Source organism: Penicillium subrubescens (assembly GCF_028828155.1).
Source record: "Penicillium subrubescens strain IBT 31985 chromosome Unknown utg000005l_segment0_segment0, whole genome shotgun sequence".
NCBI classification, from domain to species: domain Eukaryota; kingdom Fungi; phylum Ascomycota; class Eurotiomycetes; order Eurotiales; family Aspergillaceae; genus Penicillium; species Penicillium subrubescens.
The window spans coordinates 2,936,091-2,954,656 of record NW_026643155.1 but is presented as its reverse complement, the minus strand read 5'-3'; the positions used below and the strand labels follow the sequence as shown (position 1 = coordinate 2,954,656).

At 46.5% G+C, this 18,566-nt stretch overlaps 7 protein-coding genes across 7 annotated transcripts; 5 read left to right on the top strand and 2 right to left on the bottom strand.

Annotated features, from left to right (window-relative positions):
• Positions 1–223: 223 nt before the first annotated feature.
• On the bottom strand, positions 224–1,553 carry N7473_007576 (casein kinase family protein; the record flags this gene model as incomplete). Its single annotated transcript, XM_057153516.1, has 2 exons — positions 1,461–1,553; positions 224–1,404 (listed from the first exon to the last, which is right to left on the bottom strand). The coding sequence occupies exons 1-2, from the start codon at positions 1,531–1,533 to the stop codon at positions 224–226; spliced, it is 1,254 nt and encodes a 417-aa protein (XP_057007854.1). The 5' UTR covers positions 1,534–1,553.
• A 586-nt stretch (positions 1,554–2,139) lies between these two features.
• Positions 2,140–2,610, top strand: N7473_007575 (uncharacterized protein; the record flags this gene model as incomplete). Its single annotated transcript, XM_057153515.1, has 3 exons — positions 2,140–2,223; positions 2,296–2,361; positions 2,434–2,610. The coding sequence occupies 3 exons, from the start codon at positions 2,140–2,142 to the stop codon at positions 2,608–2,610; spliced, it is 327 nt and encodes a 108-aa protein (XP_057007853.1).
• A 3,773-nt stretch (positions 2,611–6,383) lies between these two features.
• On the top strand, positions 6,384–9,120 carry N7473_007574 (Patatin-like serine hydrolase; the record flags this gene model as incomplete). The annotated part of the gene is made up of 5 exons (XM_057153514.1): positions 6,384–7,060; positions 7,109–7,981; positions 8,032–8,083; positions 8,136–8,162; positions 8,191–9,120. The coding sequence occupies exons 3-5, from the start codon at positions 8,075–8,077 to the stop codon at positions 9,118–9,120; spliced, it is 966 nt and encodes a 321-aa protein (XP_057007852.1). The 5' UTR covers positions 6,384–7,060; positions 7,109–7,981; positions 8,032–8,074.
• A 713-nt stretch (positions 9,121–9,833) lies between these two features.
• On the top strand, positions 9,834–10,427 carry N7473_007573 (uncharacterized protein; the record flags this gene model as incomplete). The annotated part of the gene is made up of 3 exons (XM_057153513.1): positions 9,834–10,156; positions 10,204–10,221; positions 10,271–10,427. The coding sequence occupies 3 exons, from the start codon at positions 9,834–9,836 to the stop codon at positions 10,425–10,427; spliced, it is 498 nt and encodes a 165-aa protein (XP_057007851.1).
• Positions 10,428–11,036: 609 nt separating this feature from the next.
• Positions 11,037–11,336, bottom strand: N7473_007572 (uncharacterized protein; the record flags this gene model as incomplete). The annotated part of the gene is made up of 1 exon (XM_057153512.1): positions 11,037–11,336. The coding sequence occupies one exon, from the start codon at positions 11,334–11,336 to the stop codon at positions 11,037–11,039; it is 300 nt and encodes a 99-aa protein (XP_057007850.1).
• Positions 11,337–13,805: 2,469 nt separating this feature from the next.
• N7473_007571 (ferric reductase family protein) lies at positions 13,806–15,187 on the top strand (the record flags this gene model as incomplete). Its single annotated transcript, XM_057153511.1, has 5 exons — positions 13,806–13,898; positions 13,948–14,632; positions 14,683–14,744; positions 14,797–14,974; positions 15,033–15,187. The coding sequence occupies 5 exons, from the start codon at positions 13,806–13,808 to the stop codon at positions 15,185–15,187; spliced, it is 1,173 nt and encodes a 390-aa protein (XP_057007849.1).
• Positions 15,188–16,408: 1,221 nt separating this feature from the next.
• On the top strand, positions 16,409–18,135 carry N7473_007570 (uncharacterized protein; the record flags this gene model as incomplete). The annotated part of the gene is made up of 2 exons (XM_057153510.1): positions 16,409–17,107; positions 17,155–18,135. The coding sequence occupies 2 exons, from the start codon at positions 16,409–16,411 to the stop codon at positions 18,133–18,135; spliced, it is 1,680 nt and encodes a 559-aa protein (XP_057007848.1).
• Between the last annotated feature and the right edge of the window lie 431 nt (positions 18,136–18,566).

The window sequence follows — 18,566 nt, the reverse complement described above, 5'->3', positions numbered from 1 at the left end:
CTTTATCTCATCGCTGAACATTCTTCGCTCCACAATAGCGAGACAACTCTAGGACATCTCTGCCACTGTCTACAATTAGAGCTTAGTCAAGACCCTGAGAGACTGGACAATGATGTAGCCAATAATACTCGCCATGGGCCACAAGGTTTTTTGATGCCTAGGTATCGATACTGCCAAAATATATTGCAAGCCATGAGGGGAAATACAATGCGATTAATCCAACCTATCCTAAAATGCCATGCGCAGCGTCATTCCATTTGCGTTTATTCAAGAAGTTGGCACGATCTTTCCAGTATATCCAAGCTTGCCTCCATGTAGAGGAGGACTCCAGGTCAAGGGCTGTCTGTGCATATGCAAGCTCCGATAGATACATGGTCCAGTACCTGTTGTAGAGAGGAATCACTTCGAGCAAAACTCCCATGAATTTATAAATGCGAAGCGTAATGAGACGCTGGAATGAAACGGAGCCACAGCTTGCCATACGCAGGTACCAACGAATGTCTCTCCAAAGCCGGTTTGGAAGATGATAGGCGCCCATTAAATGCTGTTGGCGCGAGTGTGATGGTCTATCTCGCATCAGAAGGATCATGAAAATTGCCATGATCTCGTCCAAGGCCCCTATAATATAGGTCTCCTGTTCTTGTGTCCATGAGGAGGTCACATCGCCGGCTCTTTGCCCGACGACTGACATCTTCTCTCCGAGGCTGTCAAACAAATCGCCGGTAGTTTTACCCGACAGCTCCTTCAAGCTCAAATTTTTCTTCAGGGGAGAAAGTCCGCCAAGGAGCGATCCCTTTGGAAGACTTTGGCACGCGGCAAGAAAATGGCACCGAAGCAGACCATAATCAGCGGGGTTCAATACACCCGATGAAATTGCTGCATAATAACCATTCAGCATGGGTAGGAAATCTGTGGCATTTTGCTCAGAAGCCTTGAACTCGTCCCAGGACACAGACCCCGTAGCAAAGTAGAGGAGAACATTCCCCACGGCCTCTAGGTCTTTTCGGGCCGAGAAATGCGATAAATCGGCATTTTCAAAACTACTGACCGTTATTTGTAGGGTTTGCCACGGTGAAGGACCGACCGTGAAAGAGGACGGGCTGAGGTTTCCATGTGATATGTGATGAGAGTGCATCCATTCTAGACGGAAAATCAATTGGCATGCAAATCCAAGCAGAATTTGCATGTCGAAGTGTCGGTCACACTGATTGAAAATTACTTCAAGGGACTCGCCGGCCTCTTCAGTAATCATAACCTGTTTGCCAAAGGCCGTTCCAAACCAGTAAAGAGTCGGGAATCCAATACCGCCAGAAAGGGCTTGCAGGGCGGATGCTTCCAAGGCCAAGTCAGAACTGGCCCTCTCTGTTTTTATGGAAACTGTTTCGAGGGTTTCAATATGGTAGCCTTTTACTTATGAGCACAACTAGAACACCCAGGACAGGAAAGACGAGGTCGCTTACCAATGCCAGTCGACTTTGGATGCAGCCAACGTTCCACGATGAATGGGCCAATAGCGTCTGCAGGGGTGGACATTCTGACATGAGCAGATTTTGAATTACCGTTTTATGGACGGAAGATTTCCAAGATTTGAACGATTCATATAAAACATGAAAGGACCACGGTTTTCCGTAGCACAGCCTTGTCTTGGCCGCGCAGGTCTCACCATGAAACAGTGAACTCATACTTATTACGCTTGAGAGCGCTTCTGTGTCTTGGACGTTTCTAAAATTCCAAAGAATCCCCGCTAAGTTTGTCGCAATTGCCGCGCGGGTTTCTCCCTGCCGCTTTTATTCGTCGCCTTGGGTGTGATAGACTCATGATCGTTACGCCCAAGCCAAAATTAGATTCTTGGAAATCGGTAGTGTAGGCAGCTAAGAATCTATAAGAATCAGCCTTCTGGCCTAGCTAGACCACCATCCAATTTCTCACCTATTGAAGATGCCACGGAAAAACCTGAAAACCACCTCTTGGAGAGAAAAGAGACAGCTCCAAACGCAGTCCAATACGAACAAAAGGAGGGTATCAAAGACAAATAGACAACGTTTCCTCAGGCAGAAAGAAGCCACATTCAAAAAAGCCAACGAGATTGTTGTCGATGCCTTGGAGACAGGTCTCGATCGCCGCACTTATGTTCTCATTATGGAAAAAAGGAAGTCTGGAGTTCACTACTCGACATTTAACTCTCATCCAGACAAAGAGTGGGTGCCGACAAACGAAGAAGTGGTAAGTGTCCTCTGTATATAGAAGAAGCGGATCTGTTCGAAAAAAGAATGGTCTCTGAAATTTCATATGCAGTCTAATCATTGGCCTCGGACCAATAAGTGGGGCCCATCCAACTTTAAGGAGTCAAACGAAGAAGTGGTAAGTGTCCTCTGTATATAGAAGAAGCGAATATGTTCGAAAAAAGAATGGTCTCTGAAATTTCATATGCAGTCTAATCATTGGCCTCGGACCGATCCGTGGGACCCATCCGACTTTAGGGAGTCACGGAAAGGAAAGAGTTGTACAGAAAAAGCAAAAGGTCTTGGGATCGATAGGCCTTCTAGTTACCGCAAGATTCAAAAGGCCGTGGCGCTCATCATACCACGTGCACCCCTACTCAACCTTTGAGTTCGCCTCGGAATATACTGGCTGCTTTATTTGAATATTGCACGATTCTGGTCAAATGTCGCTTAGGAGTCGAGAGCGTCGAGAGCGTCGAGAGACGTACATCAATTCCAAATCAACTCTTGTACAGTACTAGCCAGAGTTTGTCAATTCATGCAAGTTCGATTTCGTATTATTATTGATATCAAGAAAGAATTACCTTATCAAGGATATACTGATCCCGTAGCGTGGGCTCGAGCAATTTGTCCGTATCAATCCGAATAGAGAAGCCGTCAATCCAGCGATCAACTTTAGTTTCAACCAATTGATCAGAAGAATTTCCAAGAGAAAACTTCTTGCGAATATCTGAGATTTTATTTTGAACGCCGCCCAGTGTGCGTGAAAATCCTCTTTCTGCCAGGAGAAGGACGATCGTGGCTTGCGCAACTCCGATCGATGCGAACCATATAATGAGACATTGCTCTTCGTCAGACCATGTATGACCAGGCATTTTCTCTGGTGGTGAGGTGTAAATGAAAGGGAAGTTGACGCGGTTCTAGCATGTATCCGTCGGATGAAGTGGCAAAGGATTATATTTATGCCCTACTGGGATTTGAAATAATACTGGAGTACGCCTAGCTGAGGGGTAATAATCCTGGGGTACACAGCCTGATCTGGTCTCTGGTTGGATTGTAAAGAACGTGTTGGTAAGTTAGTGGCAGTACAAGAGCCCGAAACAATTCAGCGCATTGCGCTATATACAATGCCAGCAATTAGCAGTTGGACCATTTAGACGCGACATCCAGTTAGCGGTATACCTTGATTAGGTAGGCGGTAGGAAAAGTCGCCTCAATGTTGTTACAGATCTTCGCACTACCCCTGCGCGTTGTAAAGTCATACCAACTCCAAGCTATTTTTGATGGAAAGCACAAGACTGTCTCTCCAAACAACCGTAAAAGCCACTCACGTCACCTATATAATTATTGAGGATTTCAAAAATTATATTACAACGCTAGGCCCACTTCGGCTAATACTGTGCGCAACATGTAGTTCCTCCTGTTGCCTAAGTAATCACTCCGTCGATACAGACTAGTCGGCCAACGCTTCCAAAATTCCATGGTCAACTTCTTTTGAAGGGTGATTCGCTGGCCTATCTACCCTAGTAGTACGGAGTTACGGAGTACATTCATAGAGATGCGGTTCTGAGATCGGCTGTCGCCGGTCGCACGGTCGTCTGTTGGCCGTTATCTTATTCGTCAGAACGAGCCCTGTGCCGCCACCAGACTTGATGCGCCTTGGAAGACAAAGTACCGAACTCCATTTTGGCCCGATAGGATCTCGGAAGTTTGGTTCCGCTAGATTAGCGCGTGCGAGAGTTCTGATAAGAAAACGATCTGCATGACTTCGTTATCACCCTGTGGGTCGAGTCTCGCCCGTTACCACGCATCCGCTGCCCAGACCGTCGCAGATCACTTTTGAGTACACTTTGTTGGCCAATCATCAACATTACAATGTCTCCGTTAAAGAGTTCACCAAGAATTTGACTTCCCACCTGGACTTAGATTGGACACTACCCGCTCAGCTAACCGGAGCACAGTCAAAATGATTCTTGGATACTTAGTTTTGAATACCAGCCGCTCACGCTAGTAGGAGCACAGTCAAAATTATTCCCGGTTGAAGCAATTCTCCAATCCGAGGCTAATGGTTGCCCCCGGTCGAGAACTGGACTGCGAAGCTGAACCTGACAATCACCATCAATCAACGGGTTGCCGTGTAGATGTCAAGGGACGTTACACCCGACCTCTTAACTTGTATTTTCACACATCAGACAGAAAATTTAGGAGTCATACCGAACGTATATCCTTCGTTGGTGGAAAAACATACTCGAGCCTATAGACCACTATTGTTCCTCACATTCCTTATCACGCTCTTAAGGCGCCTTCAATGAACGTTGGCTAGTCCACAGTCGCAATTGTGCGTCGTCGAAAAATCGGGGTAACTGTAGCCATACCAGTACGTAAGACAACCGAAGCCTTGGGTCGGCGACCCCGTTCAAAAATGTCGGCCACTGAGGCAAATTGGAGGTTCCCGGCAAATGAAAAATATGGTGGCGATGTAATAGTTGGGCCCAAAGCACATCATGCGCAACTACATGAATATGATCATATTTGAAGGGGTCACGCGTGGGTCTTCTGGTCTCTTGCGGAGGCCCTCGTGGAATCATAGGTTTGCCCTGAGGGCAGGAGTGCTTCCACATCGGCCAATCACGTGAAATCAGCCTCAATATCCTGGTGAAATGGCCCCATTTAGGCTTATGCATGTCTTACAATATCACAACCGCCTAGTAATGTGACTCAGGACAGGGGTACCTGCATCATCAGACAATCATGTGACCTGCACGAGGGACGAAATGGAAGCCTTGAAAAGTTTGATGGAAAGCCTTCATTACCCTCGACGGGCCACACGATTATCCGAGTATGCAGACGGCCCTGCTATGGGACATTTAAAATTGGCGCGCGTTCCTGAAGACAGGCATAGAATATGTGTAATGCTGAACTCTAGTTCTAATATTCCGGATGGACACCTCGGAGTTATGCTGGGATTTGGGGCTCTTTTAACGGTTCGGATCTTCGCTCCCAGCTAACCGCTGGCGTTAAGCCTTGTAGATCCTGTTCGAGCTGAACGAGTTCGGCATTAACATATATCATATGTGTCCGTATAACAATAAACCGCCGTCATTTGGGATTGGCTGTTGGCGCTGCACAGTCTTGCGCTTATTCTCTCGGACTAGCTTTGCGCTGCTAACGGCTCAGATGCACTTCCGAAAACCAACAGGTTCTCAATGCTAAACTGCTTTCGGATGCTATAGAGTAGTATCGTAGACCAGATCGCGGGAGTATGCTAGGGCCTGTCAAAAGTCCCACGCTGGAGGGCCTATCACGAAATTGAAAATTTTAGGCCTTTTTTAACTGTTTATCACCTTTTGTTCTCTGGGTAACAACAACCAACAGGCCTGCTGTTTGCACAGCCCCTGTAAATTGCGTATCACACTCCCTCACTCACAAAGACTGGTACAAAACCTGCGCCACCGGAGATGACCGGAAATGGAATTCCTCCACGGTCACAGATTTCAGACCTGTGTTCCAAGAGATATGTCCTCAAGACCTTACTACTATGGCGGCCCTAAGCGCCGAACGTTGATAGTCCCTTGAGGGAAAGGTGAGGTTATCCAGTCACCCGGTAGATCCTCGCCTTACCTCTGCCTCCATGATCGCCGTGGCTTCTCTGATGGCTATAGTTCTTCAATGACCACGCTTTCTAGAGAGACCATGGTTTTTGGAGAGACCACAGTTTGAGATCTGGAACCGTGGTCAAACTGGTTCCTGTAAGATATAACTGAAAAAACTCCCTAACAGTTCAGCCATCCCAACCATCTCGCTTACTTTTTTCAAGGATAATGGCGAAGTGTGACCATTCCGCATGGCTCGAGCTTTGGGAAGGCGAGGCAGGGCCTTTGCTGAGTCATGGCTGGCGACTGCCCCAGATCATTCAAGACTGCCCTAGTCCGTCAGAACAATACCCTCAGATAACCCTTTTTTGGGTCGTCGTCTGAAGGAAAAAGCGCTAAGAACGCTTTGCGATAGCAAATACAAAGGACTTAGGCGCAAGAATGCTATAAACATTCGCGCCGACAACCGTTCTTTACGTGCATTGCATCCCAGATTCTTCGCTGACTGTGATCCGACATCAAAGATTGTACAAGAAGCTTGTTCACCTCGAGCGTGTCATGAAGACCACGTGCATCCGCTCCAGTCTCTACCATTCCCCTTTAATATCCATGATCTCATTTTCAGCCGTCTCCTCTTCATGTTTGTGGACGTGGTCTGCATATTCGAAGAGGATATTGGAGGCTTAAATGCTGTGCAAGATATGCTTTTAACCTGGGCACATATTGGATCCGGATCTTCATTGCCATATGCTGTCCGCCCCAGGGTTATTGTGGTAGTCAGTCAGCAAGCCCAGAGTGTGACTCAGGATGTCCTCGACGAGCAGGACTTCTTGTTTGACCTTCAGACAAAAGAGCCTTCACTATATGAGTCTTTTACGGAAATCCGCTTTTGTCGTCTACCTTCAGATGAACTATCGTCTAGTGCACAGTTTCTCTCTTTGAGGGCGGACATATCGCGACAACTCCATGACGCACGCTTCGCTCGCATACAGAAGCAAGTGTTATTTTCAGCTACTCATCTCGGCGATTTATTCAAATTAGCAACGGAGAACGTCTGCATGTCTCCCTTGTCTCAGTTTGACTTCATTAGAGCTACAAGACAACAGAATCCACTTAATGGGTCATTTAGCTCACACCTTGCTGAGTTTCTCAAGTTAGCTGGAAAGAGCAGAATTCCATATGAAGGTGTTTCATCCCACATTGCATCTGCTATTCTAATGGACGCATATCCACCTGGAATGCATCGTAAGTTTATCTTCTTTTCATAGGTAATACTCATGCTAACAGGACCAGTATTTTGCCCTCGCAAAGTTTTCCGCAGTCTTTATTACGATATCTGCTACAAGGTACACCGCAAAGAATACAGCACAGTTGAACTTACACAAGTTCAGTGTGATCGAATTGAAAACCGCATTGATGCTTTGTTTGAGCATATGACGCTAGGTTCCCACTCATCTGCCCAGGTTCACCTGGAGAACCTTCAAGACCAAAGCAATTACTGGGGAGCGCTTCGATCAAATCGAACGTGTCTAGTATGTGTTAGGCGAAGCCCGGAGCACAGTTTGCCCTGTGGTCACGCAATATGTGACATATGCGTTCAGATATTTGGAGAATTATCGTTACTCAGGGAGGAAGAGCACATCGTTTCCCACTGTCCTCTCTGTGGGGCTTCGAAACCGTTGACAGTTCGACTGAAGCCACCGACGGCTGCATCCCGCGTTCTTAGTATTGACGGTGGTGGGCCACGAGGAATCATTCCACTCGAAAATCTCGAGATTTTGCAGAATTATCTTGGACCCGAGCTTCCACTCTCGGATATGATCGATTTGGCCGTTGGATGTAGCTCTGGCGGATTGATTGCTCTATCAAGATTCATGCTCAGAATGGACATCCAATCTTGCAAGGCACTTTTCCGAGCACTAGCGAAAAAGGTTCTAGCCCGAAAGAAGCCACTCCTTCGCTCTTGGCTATCGGATGGCCTATACGATGTTATGACTCTGGAGGATGCTCTCAAGGAACACTACACTCCCACACGGCGGATGTTCGATACACCTCAAGCGTGTATATCGTCAAACAAAGTGGCAATTATTGCGAGCGAAATCAAAGAAGGAGCGCCCTTCATATTTACTAACTATAATGGGGCGGCACCTCATAGAGCAGAACCAGGTAAGCAATTTAATGCAAAAATATCGGCAGAGAGGCTAATAAAGTTCAAGCATATGGAAGACTACGGCCCGATAACGAGACCGAGCCATTTGTATGGCAAGTGTGAGTTTCCTATGCTCCAAGTCCTTTGGAATTCTCATCTAACTGATTCCAGGGCTCGCGCCACATCAGCGGCTCCATCGTATGTATTTGAATATTGATTTCTCAAGTGGCTATTTGCTAATCTTGACAGTCTGTTTCCAACCATTGACATTCCGGGTCTCGGCACATTCCAAGACGGCGGAATAAGAAGACATAATAACCCCATAAACCTAGCACTCTCAGAAGCGAAACATCTTTGGCCAAACTCTCCAAATCCAGACGTCTTTATTTCACTTGGCACGGGGTCGGCCGCAGCCGACGCCCCAAAAACAGTTTCCCGGTTCCGCAACATCTTCGTTGATGGATGGGTGCCGCGAATCTATCGTTCGTTTTCGTCGTCATTTGAAGGTCAATGCGGCTGGAGGGAGGTTCTCGGCTTATTAGATGATAAATCTCGAGATGATTACTTCAGATTTGACTTGTCAGTTCCCAGTGGCCTACCCAGCATGGACAATACAGACTGCATGGATCAGTTGTCGAAGTTGGTGCATTCAAACCCGTCCGGGCAACAGAAACATCTGGAAGCAATCACATCTTTGCTCGCCACATCCTTCTTTTTTCAACTGGATTCCAGACCTCAATTTTATTCGGGTTTCTTACAGTGTGTCGGTACGATACGCTGTCGGGCTCCTGCACAATATGCAATCAACTGGATAGATGGCTTTGACTCATCACGAAAGGATTTCTACAAGGATAATATGAACTTAGGGCTACATCTGACCCCAGATGATATCTGTTATTCTTGCAACCGATACTGCAGACGGGTGCGCTTTATCGTTAGAGACTTGAACGAGAATATTGGAATATCTATTCAATTTGGTGGAAAACAGCGTCATCTCAGTGGGTTTCCAAACAACATGCAGTGGTTCATTGATCAACAAGGAATCGACGGGAATTTCGGGTCGCCAAATCACAGGGTGTATCCAAGACCTGGGTGTCCTGCCTGCGAAGGCCCGGAATCAGGAAAGTCCAAAAAAAGGAAGTATATTGACATATGACCTCATTTTCTATTCTGGTTGAGGATAGCAATGCATCGTGATAGGGCTGCGTTGTACTCCTCCAGAATCTTCTTTAGGTGTTGGTTTTGCCTTTTCAATTCATCAATCAATCGCTCATCCTCCACGTGTGCCTTTTGTAGGCGCATTAGATCTTCCACTAATTTCGTAGGATCCATTCTAGCGAGAATTTTGCTCTTTCTATATGTTAGTAATTTGTCCCACTCAGGTCTGGAAAATGATTACCGTTAGGCCTAAGGGTAATCTGCTTCTAAACACAACCTGCTTCTTGGACAAAATCGATATAATAGGAAATTGAAATGGCCTCTAAAGCTCCGTGGAGCATTCCTATAAATTGATAGCCGTTGCGCGCCACTGTATGATATATGTGTACCGGACACATGTGGCTGCGTGATAGACTCATGATGGCTGTGTGACAGACTCATGATGGCTGCGTGACAGACTCATGATGGCTGCGTGACAGACTCATGATGGCTGCGTGACAGACTCATGATGGCTGTGTGACAGACTCATGATGGCTGCGTGATAATTTCATGAGCGTGCCGCCAGGAAGCCATCGCTTCCGTTATGGACCACGATTCATCCCCAAGAGACCACGGTTTTCACCGTTTTTTAACAAAACACTTTGAGACATAAAAGAGGTGCAAGTACGTTAATGCTCTCAGCTTTTTCCATTAGCCTTGTCAAATTCAACTATGGAGAATATCACAGACGAGCAATTCCAACGCCTTCTTAACGACATAGAGCAGAGCAGTGGGCCCGGACTGTTCGACACTTTCTTTGATCCAACCTTACTTCCTGGGAATGGCGAAGATGGAAGTTTCCTTTGCTTTCCTCCTCTTCCGCCTATCGAGGAAGAAGAAGTACCACCAATATCAGACGTTCCACCTCTTGAGGAGGATGGATACGCCTCTTCGATCGCAAGCTCGGCGCCAGAGAATGACCAAGCACTAACTATGCTTTGGGTTGAGCGTCTTCTCGAACAACAGAGGGTGCAGCAGGAAAAGCTGAATCTTGAGTAGGTCCCTTGTCTACTTGGACTTTACATATGCTAATACCTCTCAGAGTCGAAGCATTGAGAACGTGAGTACACTAACGCATACAAAATCACTTCACAACTAATTACTTCAAGGACTCTCGAGACAATCAGAAAGTACCACATTGAGTCTCTCAACCCATGGATTGAGCATGTTACGGAGACGTTGAAAAATCTGGGATGTATGCTGGAAGAACCTCCAGCTTCTGCAACAGACGGCGAGTTCGATATCAAAGTGTTCGATCGGTCCTGATGCTGGTCGTCAGTGGTGGGTGGGGCAGATTGTTAAGGAACATGAGCGGTGGGGCTGAATGGAGGATTAAATGACGACTGCTGATTGGCTCCTGTTCAAGACTATTGTTTGGTGACATAATCTAGTCCAGCTTTCATTAGCTATCACAATCTTCAGACATCTCTCGCACAACTGGAATCATGTTTGTTTTCACTGGTAGCCCTAGGTGTAGGCTCTAACGGCATTCCTGCGTCATATCGATCGGCTTTTCACCACTCTTAAATCGCAATTGTGTTATAATTCTACTGGATCGGCTTCAAATAGGTGCCATAACCGACAAGGGTAAGAAACGAGGTCAATGGGTGCTGGATACTACCTACATGATTGTCATGAGCGCTAACAGTGCAAACGCTGAACATAAAAAAATATCACTGTAATGGAAAACTAACGATAGACATCTTTGTACACATATTTTATCTGGAAGCCAAAATGGCTATGGATAATGAATGAGTGCATATCAAATATACAAATCCTTCAATGCCTCAAACAACATCCATGTATGCCTGAAATTCACTAGGAGATCGATTTTCGTATGGAATGGACAAGTGGACATCAACCTGTGGTTTGTGGTTAGCTTGCGCGGCCGAAGATGATGTGATATGAGCATACATCAACGATGGTATCTCGTGGGAAGGAAGACTCAAAAATGCGCATTGCGCCCTCATGTTGACGGACTATAGTGAGGTGGACAGCAAGCAAGCCGAACCCTCTGGCAATTCTAGAAATAATGCTCAGCATGGCAAAGCAAATGTGCGATATGAAATTGGGATCGTTCGTTCGAATAGGACACAGGAAACTATCGTATTTAATCAGACCAGCAATTGCTTTCTCGAGTTTGCGAATCTTGTGCGCTTTGATGACCGTGGTCATTTTGGAAAAATCGTGTCCATAGCGGAATATCGTGGTCCTTTGGGGAAAGTAATGTCCTCTCATTACAAAGCACGTCATCCGCTGAAATCCCTTAAAGTGTCTTAAGACCAGCCCCTCAACCCGCCAACAGCCTTTCTTCATATCCAGTATATAAGAATCCCTTACACTTGCAAATTACAAAGGTTCCAAAATGAGAATCCTATCTACGCTTGCCACCAAGATCAGTGGGTTTGCCGAATCGATGGGGCTGGTCATGTTTCAGATAACGCTTGTTCGTCACTCTCGCGGCAAGACACGATATTATCAGACCACATTCCCACAGCCACGCAACTACTATAATGTAATAAAACAGGCTTTACACCAGATCATTTATCAGTGAGCTAACCAGCCTCTAGCCCATGCCGAATGAGAATGAATGTCCTCCCGCCTACCCTCCTGCATACGCATCCGTGGATAAAACTCAATTCAAGAACTGAAGGGAACGGGGACTATTCTGAGTTTGATTGGCATTTTGTTGGGCCTGTAGATCCGAGGTTGAACGGACATTATAGCAGCAAGCGCGAGATTTGATAAATACATCTTTAGTCATCTTCATCCAAAACCTGAGTAAAGCCGGGTGATCACAGATTAATCTTGTATCGAATATTGTGTTCGTATTTACATGTCAGTCTCACTTGTATCATTCGTTGTTGCAGCTCAGGCAGCGAGACACGCATTCATACCAGTAGGAATACCTTAGGGCATACCGCGCTTTGGCGATTTTAAAATAGAGCATATCGAGGCTGTAGTTTTAGGTTCCTGCAAATTTGATATTCCAGCTTTCTGAGGAGCATAATATCTCAATAACACGGGGCACTAGAATCACCGTCCCTTAAATATTTCAACATTCTAAAACTTCCACTTCCTTCGCCGCTACCTCTCGACCGAAGCGTATATAGGGCTTAAGACAGGATGGCCCCGGTGATAATTGAAGAAAGTCATGCTAAATAAGAATTAGGCATGTAACTTTCATGATGATGAAGACCGTACCTTTAATAGCCTTTTTGCGGAATCTGACTTTGTCGACTCAACAAATTCCGAAGCCTTACTTGGCCATGTGTTCACCAAGGAGATTCCGTTCCGTAAAAACGTACTCGGCTCGAGGCATTCCAGAACAATTTGGCCAACAGCTTTGACATCGCTCTGCGAATCTGTTCTGTCTCTGTTGTCCAGCATCGAGGTACCTATATTGGCTGGTAACTATCAGCTCATGCCACGCACTATTCCATTAATGTACATACCTATCTTGACCTCGCCAGTCACTGATAAAAGGGCGTTGTTTGAATTCAGGTCCCCGTGGGTGATTTTCAGAGAGTCATGAATATGTTGAACCCCCGTGAGTAATTCCTTTGAAAAGGCTGCTACTTCAAAGAGTTGAAGCCGTCCAAGCGGAGAGCTAAAGATCTGAGCCAAAGAAATATCCATGACCTCATATATGAAGTATACCTGGCCGTCATGAGAGAAGGCTTCTTGCAAATGTACAATATTGCGGTGGGGATTGTTTATAATCTTAGAGAGCTCGCTTCGTGACGACTTCACTGACTTCAGGATACCCTCCCGGAAGGTCGAGTCATTTGAGTGAACAACGTAACCCCATCCGGCCTGGTTGATCCTGAAGCTTTTTCGGTATCGCTCTTGAGGATTGGTGACAGATTTTGCGAGTTGTTTTAAAAGTGCTGGCCGCTTGTGAAGCCTCTGTACACTTTCTTGGGTTCCTTCAACTGCTGCTGATTCAAGATCCACCAATGCCAATGGCCTTTTTGCAGGGTATTCGCCGTCCTTGGTTCCTGGGAACCTGGATACGCGGTTATTTCGATCAAGATTGCTCGTCATTTTCCATGGATGTGATTAACAACATTTGGATCAAAGGAGGTGTACTTTTTAAGGATTGAAGTTGACCACGGAAACCTGAACGGGAAAACCGTGGTCAACAGCCCTGCCCCCAACGAGAAACTTTAAATACCAACAACCGCGGTTCTTATCTACGGGTCTTTGTTGTAATTTTTTTTTAAACGGTGCCTGTCCAATATGGATGTTTTCATTCTTTATCTATATATCGTGGCCGCTTTGGCCACTTTACTCGGTCTCAAGAGATATCTGGTGATGACTTTGAAGTTTCTTCTGTATCCATCTGGACGTGTCCACAATTTCATCTCGAAGCACATCTTGCTGCCGCATCTTTTTCGAAGACGAAGATTATGGGAACCGATGACCAGACTTTGGGCAATTCTCCACGTCATACATTTCGCCGGCACCATAGCATGCAATATCATAGGTGTACATGACTTAACTGCAGCCAGGTCCCGGGCAGGGTCACTTGCTACGCTGCATATGGCCTCCTTAGCGGTATTTCCTCGACTAAGCTTCGGAGCCGCTTTTCTTAATGTGACTTTACAAACTCATCGTCGACTGCACGTCAGTGTGGGCATCATGGGAGTCCTTCAGAGCCTGCTTCATGTCATTTTAGCTCTCCAGGTCACGTCGTTCGACCTGCGGGTAGCTCTCCAGCGTTTCGGCTTGACTGTGAGTACTTGAGAAACACCCACAATGGCTACTATGTTCTAATTTCTAGGCAATTATCTCTGCGGGGGTTGTGTGGCTGCTGATGTTGCCGTGGATTCGTCGGCAAGCATATGAGTTTTGTATCAACTTGCACATCGTTTTAGGTCTTTTTACCATCGTGACTCTCTGGATTCACTTGAAGAATCGTTTTGATCTTGACGGATATCTCCTGATTGGGAGCCTTGGGCTCCTTGGTCTAACTACGCTCATACAGGTCGTATATCAGGTCTACCGTAACGGGCGGGGTCTGGCTGTCGCCGAAAAAGAGAAACTGGAAGGGGCTGTACTGTTATCATTCACTCCCACTCGTCCTTGGAAGGTCCGTGCAGGCCAATATATCTATCTGAGGATCCCTGCTGTTCGCCTTCTTTCATTCGCAGAGTCACATCCACTGAATATTCTTTGGTGGGAGGAAAACAACACAGACGAGAAAGCTAGTCGCATAACAGTGCTTGCTAAGGTTGAATCAGGTTTCACTAGGCGACTAGAGTCTTGTCCATATAATTCTTTGCGAATTCTTCTCGATGGTCCATACGGCAAACCGAAAGATACAGTTCACTATGACAACTTTGTCTTTATCGCTACTGGCATTGGAATCTCAGCACAGCTTGCTTATCTAAAGGAGCTGATTATGCGAAAGGATCGTGGTTATCGCTTGAGAAGAGTTTGCCTGGTTTGGCAAGTCGACCAACAAGGTATGATACCATGGTATAGCTTAAAGTCATTGAAATTAACCAATAAATAGCCCATGATGAATGGATTTGTGACTATATGAATCAATTGCTCGACTTGGACAAACCGGAGTTGGTGAGGCCCAGCCCCCTGCACCTGCTATGGAGTCTATACTGATCTAGATAAGGTTCTCCGTTGGGCTTTATTTGTTAACTCAAGCCCTCCAACAGGCTATTCTACGAAAGGCAACGGGGATTTTATAACCGAAAGCGGAAGACGTGGTCTTGAGTTCTACGGAAAGCCAGATCTGAAAGACATTCTCAAAAATGAAGTTGAATTGTGCCCAAGAAAACTTCTCCTCGTCGGTAAGGATCAATACTCTATTTCGTAAATCCTTTGTGAAAGACTGATCTGATGTTTCAGTTTCCGCTGACCCACAAACACGAGACATGTGTCGGTATCTCGCTTTGAAGCAAAAGAAAAAGATTGATTTCTTTGAAACGGAATTTCAACCTGCCCCGGCACAGGGAGGATTCTGGGCACCAGAGGGGGGACCAATCAAGTCATGGGAACAATGAGCCAAGTTAAGGGAACATTGTGGGCTGGAAAAGCACACGCTGTCTGATAAATTCTCATGATTTTCTTCAGGGTGATGGCCTTCCATCCAATGTATCTAGATCCGCAATTTTAATCCCATACATTCAATCCAGATTGTGCCCTCTAGGTCACAACGTCGCATGAAATGAGGGAAGATCAGGGTCCACACTACGACAGGCTTAATCGAAAGCAGCCCTGCACGGAGAAGAGTGTTTTGCCGGGCTAATTGAGAGAAGGAGCTTCGCTTGTGGTAGGCTTGAAGATGGAGGAAGCATGTTGCTTAGTGGAGGGGGGAAAATCGTGGTTTGCCCTACGATCAGGACGATCGAGAGAACTAGCTTTGCCTGTGGTAGCTTAGAGAGGGGAGAAAGCGTGGTCTGCCCTACGACCTGGCCGATCGAGAGAACTAGCTTTGCCTGTGGTAGCTTAGAGAGGGGAGAAAGCGTGGTCGGCCCTACGACCTAGCCGATCGAGAGAACTAGCTTTGCCTGTGGTAGCTTAGAGAGGGGAGAAAGCGTGGTCGGCCCTACGACCTAGCCGATCGAGAGAACTAGCTTTGCCTGTGGTCGCTTAGAGAAAGGGGGAAAGCGTGGTCGGCCCTACGACCTAGCCGATCGAGAGAACTAGCTTTGCCTGTGGTCGCTTAGAGAAAGGGGGAAAGCGTGGTCGGCCCTACGACCTAGCCGATCGAGAGAACTAGCTTTGCCTGTGGTCGCTTAGAGAAAGGGGGAAAGCGTGGTCGGCCCTATGACCTGGCCGATCGAGAGAACTAGCTTTACCTGTGGTAGCGTAGAGAGGGGAGAAAGCGTGGTCTGCCCTACGATCTGGCCGATCGAGAGAAGTTGGTTGTGGTAGCTTGATAGGGGAAAGCGTGGTCGGCCCTACGGCTGATCGAGAACTAGGGGGTGAAAATCGTGGTCAAAAGGGAAATCGTGGTCAGAAGGGAAATCGTGGTCAGAAGGAAACTCCATCTTCTGGAAGTGGAGTAGACATTTTTTCCATTGTAATTCACACTTCTAATTAGTCCTCGAAAATGCAAGCCGCTCTAGCACAGCTCGGTGCTACTTACCTTCGACATGCTATCGAATCTTCAAATCCAACGTGACAAGGATTCTCCTCCCTTCACTTTTCTGCAAAGACGTTCACCGTCGACTGAAAGGTTACAATTACTGTGTGGTTCACTTTAGAACATTCCTGTTTCCATGGCATCTAACGACTTGATAATTGCTCGCCAATTGTCGGCAGCCGAAATTGGTTCTGTCAAACTCCACCAGCTTAATCAGCTCCTCTTCGATGACATCGATATTTTCGGTTCTCGAGGCTTCAGACAATCCAATGTCGATAGCCTTCTACATCGATTTGACTACGAAGGCTGCCGGCGACTGGATCCACTAACTTGGATTCCTTGTGAAATAAAACTCTCGGATCTCCAGCCGCTGGTGGCCGGAGACTTGAGTGACAGCGATCCAAAAGAAATAACCTTGCCAGACGGCTGGAACCTGCATTGCTTCCAAGGAAAACATCGCATTGCTGCTGCTCGCGAATGGTTAGAACCAAATGACATTTGGTGGATTTTCAACCTTTACGACGCCGAAAAGCTGAACGATGACTGCCGTAGGAGACTGCGGGAATGTGACTCGAGGTCGCATACGTTCAGCGACGGGGAAATATTCCGGAACATTCGCCATTACCAACAGAGGGGAGAGATAGATGCTGCTAAAGAATGGCTTGCAAGATGGTCACCAACCAAATGCAAGGAATTTAACCGGATTTACGATCCAAAGAGTACCCAGGACGAATTCCGTTGCCTCGGAAGGAGGCTGGATGCGCTTCTTCGTTTTCCTGCTTTATGGACCTCGTGGTATATGGGGACCCATCTAGGAAGTCTTAAATGTCCAGAGGTAAGGAAGTCACGCTATGAGAGTCTGTTCACATTTAACATCAATAGGAGCTCGCAGATTCCTTAGCAGAGGTCAACTGTGCTTGGCAATCTCTCACCTGCCATAACCCTCAGTTTCTTGACACAGCGACTCTTGAAATGCTAGAGGGACGCTGCCCTCGACTATCAATGGCTGACCGCCGATATATCAACCAGATTTTTCAAGACGGCTTGGCATTTCCGATGGCCTGCGACCCGGCTGTGCGATCGCAGTTGTTGCATGCTGCCTTGAATTACAGAAAAATCATCCCCTCTCTCAGAACCTTCTTGGAAAACGCAAAATATCTCAAAGCAATGACCGATGTTATCAAAAAGGTGCTTCCGATGAGAATCAAAGGCACCATCCGCCAGACCATGCTTCGTTATTACATCGGTCCCAAGGACTTCCAATTCCAGGTGCAGTTGCTAGAAAACGAGTTCGTTCAAAGAAAGCGCACTAGTGATTTTGGCTTCTGGTCTGCATATCGCCAGATATTTCTGTTTGCCATGCGTCACTTCTGTGGAATGACTGACTCGCAACCTCTCGGATTCAGTCAAATTTCAAGGTCCCGATGCGCCGATAGATCAGAGCTATGGCAACGCCTTAGAATCCTCCTTGGCAAGATTGGATTCGTCTTCCCTGGATCTAGAAAGAGTCACGCAACAAACTCGATAGAGTTCATTGCTATTCGAACACTCCTCACCCGTCTCCGACCCCCTGAGCTCTTTGCGCACGAAGAAAATAATATTTCCGAGTGGAGCGCTAAAGTCGCATCGTTCCTTTGTTCAATGACACCACAAGTCGCTGCAGGCCCATCTCCTACTCAAAGCTGGGACAAACCTGAAACCTGGAGCCTTGAGCGCCGCTGTGGAATGACAGACACAGAAACATATTTTCTGGATCAGAAGTATTTGTTCTTGGAGTATATATACTCGGCAGACCACCCAGCTCAAGAGAACATGACCTCATTTGCAGTCAAACGGGACATTTTCCAATCATTTTTTCCCTGACATGAGTGATACTGATATTGAATCAGAAAGGAACCAAGTTACAGCATATAATAGCAACCATGACACACCAGTAGTGCCTCAACAAGATATTGAAGATACCAGCATGGAAGAAGACCATCAAGTTGCTATTCACCACAGCAATTTACCAATTACTCCACAAGCTACGATCCTTCCCACAGAGGGAATGATCCAAGCGCAGGCCGTTATACAACTCCCTGACTCAGGTCTAGCAAACTCCCATGACGCTGTTCAAATATTGCAAATGTCACCAACTGCCTGCAAATGTACCGTCAATATGTCTCCTGACGATTTCTATGCGTCATTTATAAAGCTACCTCGGTATAATGGCGTTGTGTTTTTCGAAGTAGCAACGCGCGAGGCTTTGTTTCTTCGGCCAGAAACTGCGGATAAATTACCAGATGTGATCAATG